At 36.8% G+C, this 21,001-nt stretch overlaps 1 protein-coding gene across 4 annotated transcripts in view; it reads right to left on the bottom strand.

Annotated features, from left to right (window-relative positions):
* Window positions 1-21,001, bottom strand: part of Rad51b (RAD51 paralog B) — a 634,368-nt gene that overhangs the window by 272,876 nt on the left and 340,491 nt on the right. For 3 of the 4 annotated variants that reach the window (XM_047538988.1, XM_047538991.1, XM_047538989.1), the window contains exon 8: window positions 11,954-12,031. The exons of the other annotated variant lie outside the window; for it this stretch is intronic. In XM_047538988.1, the coding sequence (XP_047394944.1) occupies window positions 11,954-12,031 (78 nt within the window). The remainder of the gene's footprint in view (window positions 1-11,953; window positions 12,032-21,001) is intronic. 4 annotated transcript variants of the gene reach the window in all.

Below are 21,001 nucleotides of genomic sequence, written 5' to 3'. Positions count from 1 at the left end.
TCACTATCTGTGTGTCCATCTCTCTTTATAGAGCAACTTGTGCATCCTTCCTAATTTTTCCTGTCCACAAATACATTTTATAAAACGGGAATCACACTATATAGTTTTATAACCTTTTTCACTCCTCTCTATACCATGAGTATTTTCCTCATTTGAGTAAATATTTTATACAATGTGATTATTAATAGTTACAGAAAAATACTTTGTTTACTTGTAACCTAACTTAGTCAATTCTCTGGTTTTTCTTTTTTTCATTTTTTATACTTTTGAGTAGTATAAATGAAAAGTTTGTATATATGTGTCTGTGCTCATCTCCTAACAATTTCATTAAAACTAATAGTTGTTTCTTTTTTTTTTTAATTGAACTGAATCACATCTTTCACTACTTGGTGTACACAAAGCAACTATGTGGTTCTGCACTTCCATGCTTACAGACTGTTTCTCACTGTGCCTTTGTGCCTCCTCTCTGTCGATCCAAATCAGAAGACGACAACATATCTTAAATGTCCTTGTGTCAGAGATTCTTAAAGTTGCTCTCTGAATGACTAACCCCTACGTACTCTTCTAGGTCTCACTCAAGTCTTCCTCTTCCCTAGGCCCTAACCTATAACCTCTTAGTCATCGCTCCTTTTTTATCACTAAAAGAAAGAAGATTGATATCTTTTCCCTATGGACAAGCAGGTGACAAGTACCTGTGCATCCACTAGGGAGGCAGGTGACTTACTCATCTGACTCAGAGTCTCTGAGTAAGTTTTAAAGCCTACGCCCTAAAATGAGCCATGAGAAAAGCAGTCCCTGAGAAATGTTTTAGACCAGTCTCTGTGAGGCCCTACTGTATGATGGAAACACAAGTCGACTGATCAACCTAATGGTAAAACCAAACAGTGTTGAAACTAATTGTGATGATTCCTTCAGATTAATGAATTCTCTTTCCAGAAATATAACTAATACACAAGAACTTTGCTTTCAGGTAGATAATTGCTTTCAGGTAGATAAATTCACCTATGCTAAAAAGTGTAATTGAGAATGGGTTTTATAGAACTTGCTATAACAAATAGCTTCAAATAATTTGTGTTTATAAGACCAATAAATTATATGTGAATACAAACTTTTAAGGTACATAAAAATGTTGGGGAAAGACTTTTCTCCTATATAGTTTCAATATGAAACTTTTTAATATGATTGAGTTAAAAAAAAAGATTCAATTAGAAAAGCAATGAAAGTCCACTACTTAAGCAAAGCACAGATCTACTCTGGGAATGAAATCTTAATACCATCAATAGTGTCCAGGAGAACCAGCTGCTACCTTTATACATTTATAGAGAAAATCATTGCTTTATTTTCCCAGTTCATTGAAGTAAAATTTTATACATAAAATAACTAAGTCACAGACAAGTCATTCCTGATGCTACCTTTGAGGCTCATGAAAGGAAAGGTCTCTGAGGATATTAAGTTAGAAGAGAACACACTTGCAAAATTTTATTCCCCAGCATTTCTTGGTCTACTTGAGAATTTTCCATAGTAAAATTGTGTGCATATTTTTTACATTTTAAAGTGAAGTTTTAATGGGTAACATTTTAAATAAAAGCAATGACATAGCACTGGTCACTGGCTTCTCCAAGATGGACAAGTTCCATCTCATCCAAGAAGGTTAGAAGGAAGTGGTTAATATTACTGTAGTAATCCCCAAATCAAAGCCACCATTTGACAGTTTGTGTTCTCAGGCTCCCCCATGCTGGACGCTGAGATTGGTTTCATGAACAAGGAAGGTCCCACAAAAGAAATGATTAAAAACAACTAGAAGATGATTACTCCTTTGTGACTCTTGCCTGAGAGCCTGAAATCTGAGCAGAATTCATCTCAGTTTCTCTAATGAATTCCTCTGCTGCTGTCATGCGGTTAATTCTCCACATTTTCTACTACCCTGATTATTAAGGGGGAAAAAAAAGGAAAAAAGGAAAAGGAGCCAGCCAATATAAACATCAAAGGGTGCTCCCACTTCTGTGGCCTTCAGATATTTTCCAGAGCTGGATTGTGGGTACAAAAGAGATGGGGGGGCGGTGAGACAGAGGAGGCGGCTCTCTGTTTCCACTGGGAGACAATGGGACAAACCTGCCCGACAATGCTACAGTAAAAGGAGGTGGTGTGTGGCTTTGCCGCAGAGATGTTCCTTTGGCTCAGCCAAGACAGACCCCAGCCATTACTGAATGGTGGTATATGGAGGAGAAGGAGGACAGGGCCTTCTAAAGGGAGTCTCATTGCAGACATCCTCTACCAGGCCTCAGATGGAGGCAATGAAGAGGGAGAGGGAAGGGGTTAGAGGAGGAAAGCAATTTGAGAAACTTAAAACCAGCACAACTTTTCATTTCCTGAACTTAAAGCAAATAACTGTTTGTGGTATTCAGTGGAGTTTGAGTTTTTTGTTCTGCCAAGTTTGCAGACCCCACAAAAGACTGACTAGAAGATTGGTCTGAAGTTAATAACATGAGACTGAATGAGAATAAATGTAAAAATCTATTGCATGGATACAAGAAAGAAAACTATTACATCCCAGGTTTGGAATAGGTGAATGACCAGGTCGAACAAGTTCATGTGAAAAAGAGTAGGGATTTTAGTTGACTATGAACATTGTATCAGTTAGCACTGTCACTTGGCTGTTGAAAACTTCACTGCAATTTAAGGCCATATTAGCAAAAGTATATAGTGTTCAGAGTAAGGAAAAATGTAATCTCTCTTTGCACCACACTAGTCTGCACATAGATGGAGTGCTGTCTTCATGCTGGGTACTAAATTTTAAAGAATATACAGAAAAACTGTAGCAAGTTGAAAGAGTCACAGGAAAAGAAAGAGGGTGGAAATCATGTTTCAATTGGGAAAAAACAATTTATGGGGCAGGTTAGCTGGAGGGTTCCATGGGGGAGAGAGCAGAGATTCCAAAGGCAGACAAAGGGGCAGAAGAGCACAATAAAATTCCTAATAATTCAAACTGTTCCAAAATGGAATAGGCTGTTTTGTGTAGTGGATACTTCTCCAGCATGTGGAGGGTTCAAAGTCTAGTGAACATCTGTCCCGGATGCTATAACTGAGTATTCTAGCATTAAGTGGAAGTCTGGTCTCAATACCTATTTGATTCTTTCAAATATTAAGATTCTGAGACTGAGAATTATATAATAAGAGGAATAACATTAAAAAACAAAAGATACTTATCACTGGTTTGAATCTCTCTATATATCAGTGTGAAATTTACTCATAGTCATTCAACAACACTATTGTAGTTCCTTCAGTTTATATTTTAAGTTAATAAGGAAAACCTCCCTCTAGTTAAAGTCCTAAAAAAACCCACTGTTTATAAGAATTCCAGCATTCTAATGTCCTTTCTGATATGTTTATTGACCTATTCTTTTAGATACCTTGTCTTCAGACATACCACATGCCAGAAAAGCAGAACTCTCTCAGAGTAGGAGGGATGTCTTATTCCCCTTTGTACTCCTAGAGGTAAGCATAACATTTGATACAAAGTAGGGGCCAAAAGTATTTGCTACCTGTGCTTAGGACTGTGCCAGATGCTGAGGGTATAGCAATAAACAAAATGGTTTTACCTGTCATGGAACCTACAATCTAGTGAAAACCATGACAGTCAATAAAAAAAAAAATCATACTAAGAAACACATAATCATAAAATTATAAAAATAAAGTGAATGAAAAGAAGAGAAATGGGAATTATAAGAGGAAATCTAATTTTCTTAAGGGAGTGATCTTTACACAGAGACCTTTAGGATAATAGAGACAGGTCAAATAAGATTAGGGGGAGGAAGACTATTGGACAGAGAGAAAGGAACTTGTACAAAGGTACTGAGAAGTGGGAATGAAGGCAAGGCAGAGATAGGAGTATGCAGGACCTCATAGGCCATGCTATTATTTTTAGGGTGAATCCCAAAAGTATAATTAGAAGCCAATGAAAGATTTTAAGCAGGAAAATGATGTAAAAGTATCATGTGGGTGACTGCGTTGAAAAGGATTGAAAGAGTATGTTTCCAAACCATTAGTGGGTCATGAATAAATTTAGTCGATCATTTCTAGAATGAAAAACAAAATAATGAACAGAATTTTTAAAACTATCAAAATTCACCATAGAGAGTAAAGGTATGTATTATTCTGTGAATCTTTTGTTGCAAACTTACTTATCGATACACAGTAACACATATATGTACATGCACTGGGTATATCATGAATGCATTTTTTATTGTAGATCACAGTCAAAAATGTTTGAAAGATACTAGCTAGAAGGAAGCAAGAGTAGAAACTGAGTGACTAGAGTAGTCAAGATGGTAAACATGTTGAGAAGTAGATCTCAACACCTATCCTGGAAACAGACATTTGAGAGGATTTTGGCGACTGCACTTGGAAGCAAATGAAAGGGAGATGTCATGGATGACTCAGGTTTCCAGCACTCTTTAACTTGAAAAACGCATGAATGGGTGAGTGAACAAATGAGGACAACATGGTAAATATCGCTAAAATTGTAATTTGCTTCAAATTTAACCATGTGTGTGTGTGTGTGTGTGTGTGTGTGTGTGTGTAACCATTAAAAATAGTAGGAACTTATTTTTTCCCCTTGGTTTCCCCTCACAAGCATTTTAGAGATATGGCCCATGTCATCAACTTTATGTTCCCAGGTCCTCTCACAGGGCCTGCTAGTAGTCATGTGCTGAATGAATTAATAAGTACAGTATAATAAAATGAAAAACCAGTCAGTCATATGAAAAAGTGAAGTATTCTATATTTCTTAAAGTTAAGGAAGAGAAAAATCAACTTGGGATAAATTTTTCTTTTAGGTTTCTACTTAATGATCAAAAGTCACATTTTACAAAACTAAAGAAAGAATATCTTTAACATTATAAAGGAGCACTTTTATTCCTTTTACCATGGAGTATTCAAAAGTCCTCTTCTACTACACTGTCATATCTCATTCTCAATCCGTTTACAGATTTGCAAGAGAATCAAAGTTCTAAATTCACAATTGTAAACACTACTGGGATTATTCTTGTGTTCTTTGTAGAGGACAAATATAATCCTTAGTTTAAAAGAAAACAAATGGATCATGGAGAATACCTAGGAAACCTTAAGTCAGCTGCAGCAAAGCCCACAGGAGTCCATCCTTGCGTTCTGATTTGTAGTTAGCCCTGTGGCTTTTTGTTTACTCCCAACACCATTCTTTTGTGGCTCCTAATACATATGAGTTGTCCACTCAATTTTTACTACCTCAAGGTCAGTCACCATGTCTTCTTCTATTGCTTCTATTGCTATTCCTAATGCTTAGCAGCCCTGAACACAGAGGACAGTCAGTATTTCTTGACCGGATTAGCTATAACATTAAAACAGTGTTTGCCGATGTTAAACTACATTTTGCTCCTTTCATCAGGCTGTGTGAGTCTTGAATGCAAGTTTTATCTCTGCATCATTGTCTTTCATTACAAAATAGCAATTGCCTCTTTCCAAAATGAAAAATATTTTCCATTGTAAGTTATACTTGCAGCTGGGATGTTGAAATGTTCCTTAAGCAAAGATATTTATCTGTGCTGCAAAGGGGGAAAGTGTAACTCATAAGCTTAATTCTTTAAACAAACCCAATAACTCTGTTCCTTTGGGCTCAGACAGCCCTCTTAGCTTGTTTGTTTGCTTTAATGTCCCATGCCATTTTCCCCTGAGTGCCTGCTGGTGAGCCATCCAGTGAGTGTGAGCACTGGGACAGATTATTGCTGGCATGAGTGTGATCCCTATTATTTCTAACAGCTAACGTGCCATCTAACACAAAAAGAGCATTGAAAAGGTGGATACTGTGGAGAGGAAGCCAGAGGTTAAGATGCTTAAAGGAGGCCTAAACAAATATGTTGACTCAGAAGAGCTCATTCCCCAGCACTCTTGCTGTTGGCCAAACAGACTGGAGGCAGAGGTATCACCTTTTATTTTGGCTGACTATTCATAATACTCCTTAGATATCTTAGGAAAAGAAAAATTATTATGTGGTGCATGTATCTCTGAAAACTTGAAGCAATCCTTTTGAAAACAATATTGATGACTTTCAAGAGAATTTTGAGTTTGACCAAGTGTTTTACTCTCAGTCTCTTGGTCCTTTCTCATAACAGTTACATCTCAACACCAGTGTTTCCATCTGCCTATGAGGAAACAAAGAGGTATGTAACCTTGTGCTAAGCCTGGATGCTGCTGAAGATTCGGTCCTAGTCCACAATATGATCGCCCCTTGTTGATGGGGAGGTGGCGGGGGGGGATGAGCAAAATCAATTAAAACACAAGGCAGAGTGAACTAAGTGCTTCAGTAACAAGTCAAAAAGTGTGGTGCAAGCAGCAGCATTTAAGTCCAAGTGGAATGCAGAGGAGAGGCTGAATGATGGATGTAACCACTTGAGTGTGGTGTTGAAGGATGCCACAGACTGTAGGAGATGAGGGTGGAAACTCATCTGAAGTAACAGCATTATCCAAGCCATAAAGGTGGGCATATGCATGTTCAGGGAACCACCTGGAACCTGTGTGGCTAGAGCAGACAGTTCACATGGGACTCACTGAGTGAAGAGTAAAAGTTCACAGGAATGAAATACACAAAGATGTTATCACTAAGATGTAAACATGAATTGAAAGTCTGGAAACATTTTGAGTTGCCTCAAAGAAAAGGAGTTGCACCTGTTTAGTGTTACCTATTTAGGGTGAAGCCAACAAATCGATGAATCTGAAAACATAACGAACCACTAAATTATTCGATTTAAATGATCCATTCATAAACTAATCCATTCCAACATTCATTCACAAAATGATCCTATCCAAACTCCTGGATACAACCCACTTTGAACAAAGGTAACTAAGAAGATGATTCTCATCAAATAAAGTAAATATAAAGAAAAAAAAAAGATGAGAAAAGGGGAGAAAAAGAGATTGTTTCAGGGTGAGGCCCAGTAAAAAGAGTTGCTCCAAGGGCTCCAGTCTGTTTACCTTAACTTCAGTGAAAACATATGGTCACAAACAGAAAACCTGAATTCTGAATAGAAAAGTCTGTTTTCAGAGCCAATATATAATTGACATTTAAGATTTATTTGACATTTAAGATTTAATCATGTTTGGGGACCATTATAAAGAACTGTCTGGAGAGAACTGGTTTAGTATTTCTATCATCATTAGCTGAAACATAAAGATTACAGTTTGATAATTCAAATTTGGAATAGAAAAGTATGTTTTCAGAGAAGCCAAGATATGCTAGTCAATTTTTTCAAATCAACATGAAGTCCTCTTCTTTTCACAATGAAAGAGGAAGGAGTATCCAAGAAGAAGACCTTGTGAAAGGTTCCTTTCAAATAGTGGCTCTTACTGTGGCCTCCTGATCAAGGGATCATAAATAAGAGGACACAACAGCTGCAACTTATGATTAACCATGGTATAGTATTTCAAACAGTGAATAACATTATAGTTACTGGAACCAACAAAACTCCTTATTTTGGTTCAATATATGACCTTGGCTTTGTCTGGCCTGTAGGTGACCTGAACTGGAGAGAAAAGTCTGGGTTGAAGTTTAACTGGGTGTCTGAAAAACTATGTCACATGGCTGAAAGTCAGTAATGTTGCAATTTCAGGAACCTCCACTCCTCTTAATGTGATTGGACGGTGAAGGTGAATCTGGAAAGAGCAGTGAAATGTAAAGCTAATTGGTCCGTCTCAGACAGCCCTTGAATAATGCCCAAACATTTGTAACCAGCCTAAGTAAACCACTCAGGTTATTCTTACACAACCAAGGTAATTTTACTACCTACAAGGGGAAAGGGCATTCTAGATTATAGGGCAAACAATTCTCAAGTGATTAATGATACATACTCTTTCTCTCCCCTCTATTAAGGGCAGAACTCCTCTTAAAGACAACGTAAAAAGGCATCATTCTTTGATTTGCAGGCTAAGAGCAAAGCAATCTGAGTTTTCTATGAGAAACTATTTTTGAGTAAGACCTGGGCCTCAGAAGAGAGACCAGAGAAGACAGAAGGAAGGGGTCTTTCATTATCCCTTTCCTTAGAGAGTATGCTCTGAGAAGCTGCCATAATGCCCCAAGTCTTAGACACGTTCAGGATCTAATTCTTAGAACTATTTCCCCATGTCCACAACAGATGAAGACTAAAGGAAGCACCTTACTTTCCTGGTTTCAATTGGTAAGTAATCATATCACTTAGTACTTATCATCTTCTCACAGGCCCTCAAGTTACCTTTTATTAGGTTGTCCTATTAAAATGAACTGATCACATAATGGCTTCAAATGCAGTTATACAGAAGCTCAGTCTCCAATAAAGTAGATCTATAGCCTCTTTAAAACATGATCCAAGCACATATGCTTTTTTTTTTTTTTTTTGTCTGTTGCTAGTTCACATGTTGACATTATAATAAAGGGTGGGTTTCCAAGGACGAATACACCACTTAAGACAACAATTACATTTTACTCACAAATCTGCCAACAAGACACCCAATTCTTAGAATGAACAGTAACATTCATTTATCTAACACATATACTTTATTTTGTATTCACAATATCCTTTTAGACAAGGGTATTGTTTTAAAAGGCCCACAGAAATATGGCATTAACTAACAGTATTTAGACTATTAATATTGAGAATTAATGAGATACATATTTCCCAGGAAAGATGAGCTTGTTTGAATCTTTCATTTCATAATTACTAATGAAATGTAGAACACTAACCATATGAAGAATTTAAACTTCATTAGCTATTATTGAAATCAATGAAATAAAGTGTTAGTTCCTAAGAGAGACAAAGAATTAGAATCTTGAACAAAACTCAGCAGAGTAGATATTAAAGGGACACTTATTAGAACTGAGTCAATTAACCACAAAGAGTAAAAAGTAATATTTTAAAAACAATTGAGACAAAATTTTTATCTGACCTTAAAATCCCCAGAGTATCTTGGATATAACAGGCATTGATAATGACAGATTATTTGAATAAATGAGCAGATGGATTAATTAATTAATGAAGGAAGGTAAGTTTTATAATAAGATCAGGATGAGCTGAGAGGGGATAAGGCCATCTTGGTCACTGAATAAAGTAGGAAAAAAATTTTTTTCAGTTTAGTGCTATATTTCCCTGTTTCCATATATCCTTCTCAAAGAAGTGTTTAAAAATCTGAATTAGTGCAAAGTAATAATAGCTTAGCCTGGATTTTCTAACACAGAAAAGGTAACTAGGCCAGGCTTTTAAATAGGGAAATGTGCTTATTTCCTCTGAAGGCCTAATGTAAGTTAAAGGGATTGATTTCAAGATCATCTTTCAAGGAAGACTACTAAACCCCCTTGTTGAATCAAATTACTCTGAGTAAATTTTCTGTTTTTCAGTTTCAAAAAATGAATAAAGACTATTTAAATTAATATATTGGCAACTCTTAGTGGGAGAAGCAATTTTGAAATGAAACATCATTTCATTTCTTAACCAATCTAAATCTAAATTTAAGAACACAAGTAATAATAGGTGTTGTCGTGGATGTGGGGAAAAAGGCACACTTGTATATTGCTGATGGAGTTGCTGACAGAGAAAGCAGTCTGGAAATTCCTCAGAAAACTTGGAATGGACTCACCTTTTGACCCAGCTATCTCACTCCTGTGTTTATACCCAAAGGACTTAAAATTAGCATACTGCAGTAATGCAGTCACATCAATGTTTATAGCAGCTCAATTCACAATAGCTAGATTGTGGAACCAACCTAAATATCCTTCAACAGATGAATGGATAAAGAAACTGTGGTATATATACACAATGAAATATTACTCAGCCATAAAGAATAATAATATTATGGCATTTGCAGAGAAATGGATGGAATTGGAGAATATCATGTTAAGTGAAATAAGCCAATTCCAAAAAACCAAAGGTTGAATGTTTTCCCTGATAAGTGGATGATTATACATAATGGGGATGGGGGTGGGGGTTTAGAGAAGAATAGAGGAACGTTAGATTACGTAGAGGTAAATGAGAGGAAGGAGAGGGCAGGGGTATGAAAGATGGTGGAATGAGACACACATCATTACCCTATGAACATGTGAGATTACAGAAATGGTATGAATCTACATCGTGCACAACTACAGAAATGAAAAGTTGTACCCCATTTGTGTATAATGAATCAAAATGCAGTTTGTAAAAATTAAAAAAAAATTAATTAAAAAAAAAGAATTTAAGGGAGAGGATAGTTACACTCTTATCTAAGGAATAAGCAATAAGGGAAAAGCAGTTTGATCCTAACCAAATCTCTTTGCTGCTTAATATTTTAAGTCTTGAAATTTATATTTTCTAATAAAACCTTATCAGTTTGGTAGAAAAATAGATGACATTTGTTTTTATCCATCGACCCAGAATTGCAACTGAAGAAATCAATAGTATTTTAGGTATGGCTCATAACTTTTGAGGTTGGTGACAAGAAAGTAAACAAATATTACTTGGTTTCATAGAGCTGGGATTTGCTCTGTGGTAGAGTGTTGGTTAGTATGCTTGACACCTAGGTTCAAATTATAGCACCACTCAAAAAATGAATAAATACACAAATCAATGAAATGAAGGATTAAGAGAGATAAGGAAAGATATACCATGGCATCAGAACTGTTATAAGAGAAGCAAAGAACAAGGAAAAAGAGTTCTGCCTGAGGAGTCTAAAGAACTGTGAACACAGAAAAAGCTTCACCATCAGAGAAGCAGCACGAAGCAAGCAGAGGGAAAGCCAGCGCGATGGACAATGCTGAGCAGTAGGACATCACAGGGTCTGAAGCGTACATACCTGGAGCTGAGGCTGGAGAGGTGAGCCACAGAAATCTTACAAACCAAACTAACACATTTGGGTTCTATCCTTTAGAAGTTGAAAGAGATTTTTAAATAGGAAAGTGGATGAGATTTGTTTCTAGGTGGATAACTCATTCTGTCTTTTCAGAATAGACTAACATAATCCCTAAATTCAATTAGTTTTCACAAGAGAATTGCTGGAAAGTATGTCAGAGTAGGAAAAATTTTGCTTTCCAGAAGTCAGTTAATTCCTGATTCACACTATCAATATAAAAAGTACAGTAATGGATTGGCCAGTGGGAAAGGAGAGTTGTGGCCAAACCTAATACTTCTGCCTTTAAAACAGCTTTTACAGGATCATTCTAAAAAACTCTTCTAAGGGAGAAAGAAGGGAAGGCAGGAGGGAGTGGGGAGAAAGAAAAAAAAATCATTTTCATGCTTTTGTTCTTCATGATTTTTATCTTTTAAGAAACACTGGGTGGATATTGAGGTGTAGTCAATATAAAAGCAGTGCATTCCAGTGCATAAAAGAAAAGAAAAGAAAAGAAAAATTCCAAAAAAAGTAAAAAACAAAGAGAACAAAACCAAAGAATCACTCACGTTTCCACCACCAGGTGCAACGTTGTTACCAAGTGGGTCTATAGATTTCTAATATTTCCAACTATTCTCTGTGGTGTCATTATACCTGTTTAAGTTGAAAAATAGGCTAACCAGAGTCAAAGCCAGAGCGAAAATCCATAAGCCATTTTCCATTGTGCCAGGAACTCCATTTGTTCTTACTAATTTATCTTTTAAAATGTCTAAACATTATAAAGAAGAAAGCTTCAGAAACAGATTTTGAGGTGTTTATATTTTATTTCCATTTACAAATAACATTACCAATGCTACCTTAACTATAAAAATTACTGTCCAACTCAATTATCTCTGAGTTTTTCTTTAACTCTGAAGCAATTCTAATTTCAAATGGAATTTGCCAGAGGTCAAGAATTGGACCTATAGGATATTAGATGAGGACAAATTAAGTCAAAATCCTCAAAATAAGGAGATAATAAAACTAAAATAAAAATCATAATCCAACATTATAAATTGGAAGAATAGTCAATCAAGGGAAGGAAAAGAATACAGACCTGGAAGGGGAGGGTTGACTCAACAAACCCATTTGTCAGAGATTGCTGGCTGCTCACAAAATCTGTTTCCTCTTCTTCCTAGACACACAGCCAGATCACACTTTTCAATTTTTCTTGTAGTTTAGTATGGCTATATAAATCCTGCCCAATGTAGTGAGGATGGAAGCAATGTGAGTTACTTCCCCTACAAACCTCCCATTTTCTGTTGCTTCATGACCCATCTTCATGTTCTTTTTCTTACAGAGCAACCTTAGAAGTCATTTTTCAAAAATGGAAGAGTCGCTAGATGGAAGGAGCTCAGTCTATGAATAACTGTTTGGAGAAGAGTCCTATGCTAATCAAGAACATTAACATCTAATTAAACTTCATCTGAGTAAGGAATTAGTTTGTATGTATTAAGTCACTGAGATTTAGGGCTCTATGTATTACATTAGGGAGTGTATAACACGGGTTATGAGTGGCCAGGCCATCTGGGAAAGGTCAGATTCTACATCATCTTGGATCAGCCTGTTTTTATCAGTTCAGGGCCATACCTGCTGGTCAGGTTTTGCTAGACAAATGCCAATAGAGAGTAAATTATTTTTTGTCAGTGAAGTCTTATTCATCTTAATTTCACCAGGTTAAGAATATCAAATGACAGTTGGAATCATATATGTTATAAACAAATCATGAAAAAATTTGGCAAATTTCAAATGCTCACTTGAATTTTGGGAAGATTTTGATAGTGTTTTATTGGGAGCATAATTAATACAAATTATAGTATATAGATTTTGCAAATCAAATATACAAAGGGAGGAAGGGAAGGGAGAAAAAGGGAAAGCAAAACTAACATATATCTTAGAGCTCTTTTACCTCCTTGGTTAGATAAATTTCTAAGCATTTAATATTTCTGAGGTTATTGTAAATGGGATAGTTTTCCTGATTTCTTCCTCAGCTGAATCACTCTTGCAGTATAGGAACACTATTAATTTGTGGGTGTCGATCTTGTATCCTGCGACTTTGCTCAAAACTCTTATAAGCTCAAGAAGTTTTGTGGTGGAATTTTTTAGGACTTCTGTATAGAATCATATCGTCAGCAGAGATCATTTGACTTCTTCTTTTCTTATTTGTATCCCTTTGATTTCCTTTTCTTGCCCAATCACTCTGGCTAATGTTTCAAGGCCTCTATTGAATAGAAGTGTGAGAGTGGACAGCCTTGTCTTGTTCCTAATTTTAGAGGAAATGTTTTTTTCTTTTTCTCTCTATTTAATATGATGTCGACTTTGGGTTTGTCATAAAAGACCTATACAATGTTGAGGTAAGTTCCTTCAGTTCCCAACTTCTCCATCATTTTAAACATGAATGAGTGTTGGATTTTATCAAAGGCCTTTCTACATGTACTGGATAAAAATTATAGAAAACTGAAGAAAGAAATGGAAGAAGGCCTTAGAAGACAGAAAGATATCCCATGTTCTTGGTTACACAGAATCAATATTGTCAAAAGGACCATACTACCAAAAGCAATATAAAGATTCAGTGCAATCTGCATCATAATATCAATGACATTCTCCACATAATTAGAACAAACAATTCTTACATTCATTTGAAAGAATAAGAGATCCAGAATAGCCAAAGTAATATTAAACAAGAAAAGTAAAGCAGAATGCATGGCAATACATGATCTGAAATTATTATACTACAGAACTGTAGTAAAAAAAACAGCATGGTATTGGCATCAAAGTAGACATGAAGACCAATGGAATAGAATAGAAGACACAAAGTCAAATCCACATACCTAAAACTGTTTGATATTTGGCAAAGGTGCCAATAATTTGTCTTGGAGAACAGACAATCTTTTTAACCAATGGATAACTATATGTAGAAAAATGATATAAGACCCCTATATCTCACCCTGTACAAAAACTCAAATTTAAATGGATCCAAGAGGAATTAGACAGAAACTTTACCACTGCTAGAAGAAAATACAGGGTCAATGTTCTATCATATGGATGCTGACACCAACTTCCTTAACAAGACCCCCAAAAGTGCAAGAAATAAAACCAAGAATAAGTAAGTGAGATTCCAGCAAACTAAAAAGCTTCAGCACAGTAAAAGGAAATGATCAAGTGTATGAAGAGAGAGCCTACAGAATGGGAGAAAATCTTGGCCAGCTACTCTTCCAACAGGGGATTAATATCCAGAATATACAAAAAACTCAAAAGCTTAACATCAAGAAAACAAATAACCCAATAAATAAATGGGGGAAAAAACTAAACAGAAACTTTTCTAAAGAAGAAACACAAATGGCCAACAAGTATATGAAAAAATGTTCGACATCTCCAGAAATCAGGGAAATACAAATCAAAACTATACCAAGGTTTCATCTCACTCTAGTCAGAATGGCAATGATCAAGAATATGAACAACAATAAATGCTGGCAAGGTTGTGGGGGGAAAGGTATACTTGTACATTGTTGGTGGGACTTCAGAATAATACAACCACTCTAGAAGCAGCATGGAGATTCCTCAAAAACCTAGAGATGGAACTACCATATGACCCAGCTATTCACTCCTGGGTATTTCCCAAAAGATCTAAAATTGGCATATTACAGTGATACAGCCACAACGATATTTATAGGAGCACAATTGACAATAGCTAAATTATGGAATCAACCCAGATTCCCATCAATAGATGAATGGATAAAAAAATGGTGGCATATATATATATATATACAATGGAGTTCTACACAGCCATAAAAAAAGAATGAAATTATGCCATTTGCCAGTAAATGTTCGGAAACAGAGAATACCATACTAAGTTAAATAAGTCAGACTCAGAAACTCAAAGGTCAAATATTTTCTCTCATATGCAGAAGGTAGAGTAAAATAAAGGAAAGGGGAAGGAAAGATAAGGATAATATTAAAAAGATCAAATATAAATTAATAGACGAACAAAAGAAGTCAAGTTAGAGTAGAGGAAGGAGTATGGGAAAGCAGAGGGAGGACAGGAGGGAAAAGGCAGGGATCCTGAACTGCAATCAATTTCCATGCATGTATAAGTTTGTCAGAATGAGCCCAACTACTATGTATAACTACAAAGCTCTAATAAAAGAACAATAAAAAACCTTAACATTTATTGAAAATCTTAAAGATCCCAGAAGCTTTTGCATACATGTCTTTAGTTAATCCTCACGACAAATCTTTATAGCTATTACTATCCTCATTTTTGTAACAGAGGTAACTGAGGTTCATGGCAATTAAGAAATCAACTTAAAGTTACTCATCTAGAAGTGGTGGGGCCAGCATTAAGCTTTGATCTACCTTGCTAGAGGCTTATGATCTTTCACTATACCCTTGATATTTGCACACACTCAAGAGATCTGCAAAAGTTTCCTTAACCCTAATATACTTCCTGGATGGCCCCAACAGTAACTGTCCCATGTCTCACCTCTCCAGGTATAGTTACAGAGTTATGCCCCTTAAATTTCTAAGAAGCAAAGCATATTTACATGTTAAATCATTATATTTGAAGAAAAAGTTAAAGCTGATCTGAATTAGTAGGCAACAAACTAATATGTATAAAGCAGCCAAAATTGGAAAAAGTAAATCAGAGTTACCAGCATAAAAATCCCCCTTAAAAGGGAACTTTTAAATTGAAGCCACAGGATGGCCTGCACAATGGTAGTGGTTTGTAAGGAAGGACAAGTTCCCATGGGAGCTCAAGCACCACACATTAGATATAAGGGCCTCTCAGTACCTTTTCCCCTCACCCACCATTATTATAGCAAAATACCTCATAATGCTTGAGGCTTGGAAATCTAAGTCCATAATGTATATGTAATTATATTCCTCAGGATAGCATTGGATTTAATGATAAATAAGTAAATAAATAAATGTACTATTTAAAAGCGAATTGCACTTATTAGCCTGGCTAATACCCAGAACAGGATGCCTGGCTTCTACCCAGAGTTGTTCCAGTGACTCACTGTGTAATTCTGAGGACACGGCCCTTTGATCTTCAGTTCGTTAGCCTATAACCAGAGTTTTAAATTGTGCTCTTCCCCTCCTTTTGAAATCACCCTCTCTAGCTTCTCTTGCTCTCAGATGAAAGGATCTATAGACGTGGAAAATTGTTGTTTGGTGATTTCCTATAACCCCCTTTCTAGTATTTCAGCCATTCTCCATTTACATCTAAGGGACACTGCAGAGAAATCACTGCTGTGCACAATTGAAGTCAAAGGCTTAAGATTTCAGGTAGACTGAGAAGGAACAAGTCCGGCTTTAACACCACAAATATCTCCAGTTACCAAGTGCAAGCAAAAAGAGTACAAAAAAAAAAAAAAAAAAAGGAGAGATAGAAAGGCCCTTGGTATTCTTCAAAGCTTCCCTTTGGGGATGAAAGTTCTTCTTTGAGACGTCCAAGTAGCCTGCACACCTGGAGTGCATTAGTGGGTCCTGGATTGAGGTGAAACAGGCTAAATTTCATCTATATGATTCCCACAATCCCCTCTCATAAAAGCTCACAGTAATTAACCAGCTTAGTAACACGGCATGGTATTCAAGGAGTGTTGAACCCAAGGATTACCTTCCAGAATCCTGGATAAATCCTACTGCTCATCTATGTAAACATACTTTCATCTTGATTACCTTAGCTCAGGAAGACTTTCATTTTGTTTGCTGTGGTGCAGGGTCAAATCATTCTTATACTCTCCTGAGAAGTCCTAAGTTTTTGCACCAGGATGTGTCATCCAAACTCAAAATACCTGTGCCTCTGCCATTTGCTTCCCTTTCCCCACCTGCCTTGCTGGAGAGAAGCTGGTTTATTTTATCTTGCCAGTTCCCCACTTCAGTGTCTCCCAGTTTCTATAGGGAAGAAGGCTACCTGTAGCCACCAGGTAGGCTCCAACTTTGCCATGGTGGCCAGTATGGCTGTTCCTACCCAGAAAAACTCTTCATCTTCCCACATTTCTTATTTCTGCCCTGTAGTTCTTGAAGTCTAACTCAGCCTAGGCCTCACCCAGATACCATGATTGCTGTGTTCTATGAATCTGCTCCACCACCAGCCACCTAGAGAAGTAGCCTAGTGCACAGGCCACAAGCTCTAGAACCAGATATTCTGGTTTTGCAATTCACTACCTGAGACCCTAAAAAGTTGTTCAGCCTCTCTTTGCCATAGTTTCTTTATTTGTAAAATGAGAATATCAATACTAGTAGTTACCTAATAAAGTTTCTGTAAGGATTAAATATATGACCTCATAGGTTGCCTAGAATCTTGTAAAGCACTCAATAGCATGATGATGATCAAGGTGACACCTTCATTACCAAAGTCAAGGACTTTGCTTAAAAAGGACACTCCTCTGGACTGACCTTCTCTAACATTTACAGCTCCCTCATATAATGGTGGCCAGGACAACTTCTACTCCCGAACCACAACCACCTAGGGTAAACTGAGTCATTACTGAGCAGGCTGTAGGATAAACAGGTTTCGGCAAAACACTGCCCAAGAATAAGGTGAAGATAAATGATATGAAGCTCCCCAAACTGTTGGCAGTTTTTCAAAAGAAATGCTCTAAACTGTAGGTTATGGCTCAGAATCTACTCATACTCAAAGCTGGAGTATTAAGGTAACAGGTGACAAACTTCTTACCATGACCATTAGGACATAATGGAGCACTATGCTGGGCAATGCTCTGGCTTACACATGTCCTTTAGAATTAAGAAATTGTTGGTGCCACAGACCAAGCTCTAGTCACAGAATGCCAAGTAGAAATCAAGGGCAGAGGGGCTGGGGAAATAGCTCAGCTGGTAGAGTGCTTGCCTTGCAAGCACAAGGCCCTGAGTTCAATCCCCAGTACCGCAAAACAAAACAAAACAAAAATCAAGGGCAGAAATGTGGAGCACCCATGACCCACACATAGACATATATGTACCTTCTTATATATTTTCTACCATTTGTGCAAGAACCAACTGTCCTGAAGTGAGAACTGAACTGGTTGGAGTCCTAGTGTTTGCAGCACCTTACAAACCATTGGTACTGCCACACGACGCTCACATCACATCCCATGGTAAGATGCTCTGAAGAACATGTCATCTGTTTCCCACATCACAAATGGGCACTCTGACACGTGCCCTCTGTGTTCATCCTATTCCAAGCTGGCACGGTAAGAATGTAGAATGGCATTCTCCAACTTTCATACCTCTCTAAATTATGCTATTACTACAAATGTTCTTTGAAAAAGTATTCCATGTGCCATACAAATATTATCAATTTCTCTATGTACCACAGCCTATGAAAGGTTGTGAGCCACTGGTGTAGAAATCAGGATGAAAGCTGCAATAAGTTCTGGATATTTACTGAGCACCTACTTAGTACAATGTATGTGATGCTATAACTTTAATATTGTATATTCTCATACCTAACAGTAGGTCAGAGATGAGATAAATCCCTCATGGGCATGACCTCAGCTGCAAATGCTTTGACATTTTTAGATAAAAAATGAAAAAGTGAATTTAAATATTTATTTTTAATTTTCTTCATAAAATAGATCTCATCTCCAGATTCTTGTCAAAAAAGTAAAATATAACAGAGCCTCATCCTGAAACCAAAGCCTGAAATCTAGGGCTGTATGAATAATACCTACCACATACTAAGTGAAGCAAGGAAATTACATATCAATAAACAGTAATTTAACTGGAAAAGGAATGCTTAACACATACTGGAAGCAGCTCCTTTGTCTTCAAAGTGAAATAGGAATGAAGGAAGAAGGGGTATTTGAGTACTTTGCAGGAAGGTGGTGTTGATCTGATCTGCTCCTATGCTAAATACCATTATAGAAACACATTCCCACAATACTTGTACAACCAAACTCTGGGCATTTGCTGTGATTCAGACCAGAGATGTGTAATTTTATCTACACATCTCCTTCAAAGTGTTTCCTATTTCAGTCTCTTCAGCACCACCAAATTATTTTACTCTAGTTTTGTTCTCAAAGAATCATGTCTTAAGTCTGCCTGAAAAAGTAGGGTATGACCCAAACAACATCATCACCAGTCACATAAAATGGGCAATGGAATGGATGTGTTCAAGTGCAAGAGGATTTTCATGGAGCTTTTCTGACAACTGCCTTCTCTATTGACCCTATGTGCTGCCAACTTGCAACATGCCAACTGCTGGTCAGAACAGGGAAGAAGTCACAACCCTCCAGACTCAACCTAAAAATTCCTTTGTTAACAAAATAAGGTAAAATTATAAGAATCTGGTCACCAAACCTGTGACAAAGGATTTAACATGGAAGGTAATTCAACAGTCTATGCCCAGCCCACTTTCTGAAACAATGGAAATCTTAACTCAATGGCAGCTCCTCCTGTGGTTACTTACATGTAGCTAATCCCATTTCTTCATCATGAGACTGGAGAGTAGAAAAGGGAGTCAGGAGCATAATTACAGAAAAAACAAAGTATGCTCAGCACACTGCAAAACTGGAAGAGGTACATAGCTAAACTAAAGACAAATCATTTAAAGCACTAATAGTCTTTCTCCTATAGCTTCAGAAAGACTATTTTAATTAATTGGGTTACCAGGAAACAATCACTATTAATAGTATTGTCATAAATGGGTCCTAGGGATAAATATCTTTTTAACAGCCACTTCTGCTTATCAATGTACTTATGCTACATGTTCATTCTGCAGAGATATGGGTTTAGTTTACACTTGGTATTGTCAAATAGCCTCATATAAGAGGATGAGAATGGAAGAAGACCCTGCTTACTGCAAAATTAAGAAGGCAACATGGTTACTGGCTTAATGATAGAGAAAGGGCATTACAAGAGCAATGTCAAGATGATCTGGATCTGCCTATTAGGATGAGCTGCCTCCTTGCAAGCAATGCTAAGGTCATGTGCATTCATGTGCCTATCTGAGTAGGTAAATGTTTTCAAGCAAGGTAACTTTCTTTAGAGTGGTTTCAGCACCCAGTCATCTGGTCATTTCAACAGTAGTTCACTGATCAATACACAGGACATAGTAAATGGGAAAGTGGAGATCCAGAAAGTCTGAACATCTTGGTTGGAGAGTTAAGCTCTTTTAACCCTTAAAAGGATTTTAAATTTTTATTGATATGTGTTTCTATGAGCTTAAGCTGGTTTTTAAAAAGGTTTAATTGCCTTTTATTTCCATTTCTCTTCTTCTCTATTCCTCCTGCCCTCACTACCTTCACCTCATCAATTTGAATTTGCATGGAGAAGCTTCAAAATAATGCCCAAATTAAAGAAATTTTATATGTTTTCCTTACGAGTGGGCTTGAGGTCTATCCTGGTGAGAGGAAAGATAATCAGAAATAACTGATGGCATGTTAAGAAAAAGTCCACTGAGGAAACCTACTTATACTGGAATCAGTGAAGTATATGTAATTATATACTCTTGGGCTGGTCAATTACAAGAACTATTCAAAAAAACAAGAACAGGTGCCTACATATGCACATACACTCATGCACACACATATATAAACAAGTACACTTGTGCATACATGCACACACAGTGGCAGGTTCCTTCCTGGCTCCCAGAAAAAAAGTAGTGATTCTAAAAGTTTTAAGGGTGACATTCTAAGTGTGTGTCTGAGCACAATTATGTTATTTGTCCTTGGAAGTCAATGGTGGTATTATATACTCAGTGGCATTCTAGAGTTTGGAAGGGAAACCTCTTACAGAAACAAGTCTTAATCTTCAGTGTTATCTTTCTTGGCTCATTCTAGAGTTATGTTCTGGGGGGACCTTATTTGCTCATTTTGTGATGTGCCTTAGTTGTGGCTAGCAAACTTGATGACAATATTATAAACAGAGTGATTTAGAACAGATCTCTAGTAAAAAACAGAACTCAATCTTGGCATGGTGCAGCTGATTAATATGCTCTGGGCCCATGAAATACATACTCCTGTTGCTAACTGAAACAATCCAGAAGCCTTCTCTGGTAGTTACCTGGCTGATCTTGTTCCATTATCCTACCCTCTTTTGGTAGTGCTATCATTATTTGTTTTAAGACTGGTTACCATTTAATTCCCAAAATTTGGACATG

Source organism: Sciurus carolinensis, chromosome 2 (genome assembly GCF_902686445.1).
Source record: "Sciurus carolinensis chromosome 2, mSciCar1.2, whole genome shotgun sequence".
NCBI lineage: Eukaryota > Metazoa > Chordata > Mammalia > Rodentia > Sciuridae > Sciurus > Sciurus carolinensis.
Note: the sequence above shows the minus strand (reverse complement) of the source record. Positions and strands in the feature narration are given on the sequence as shown.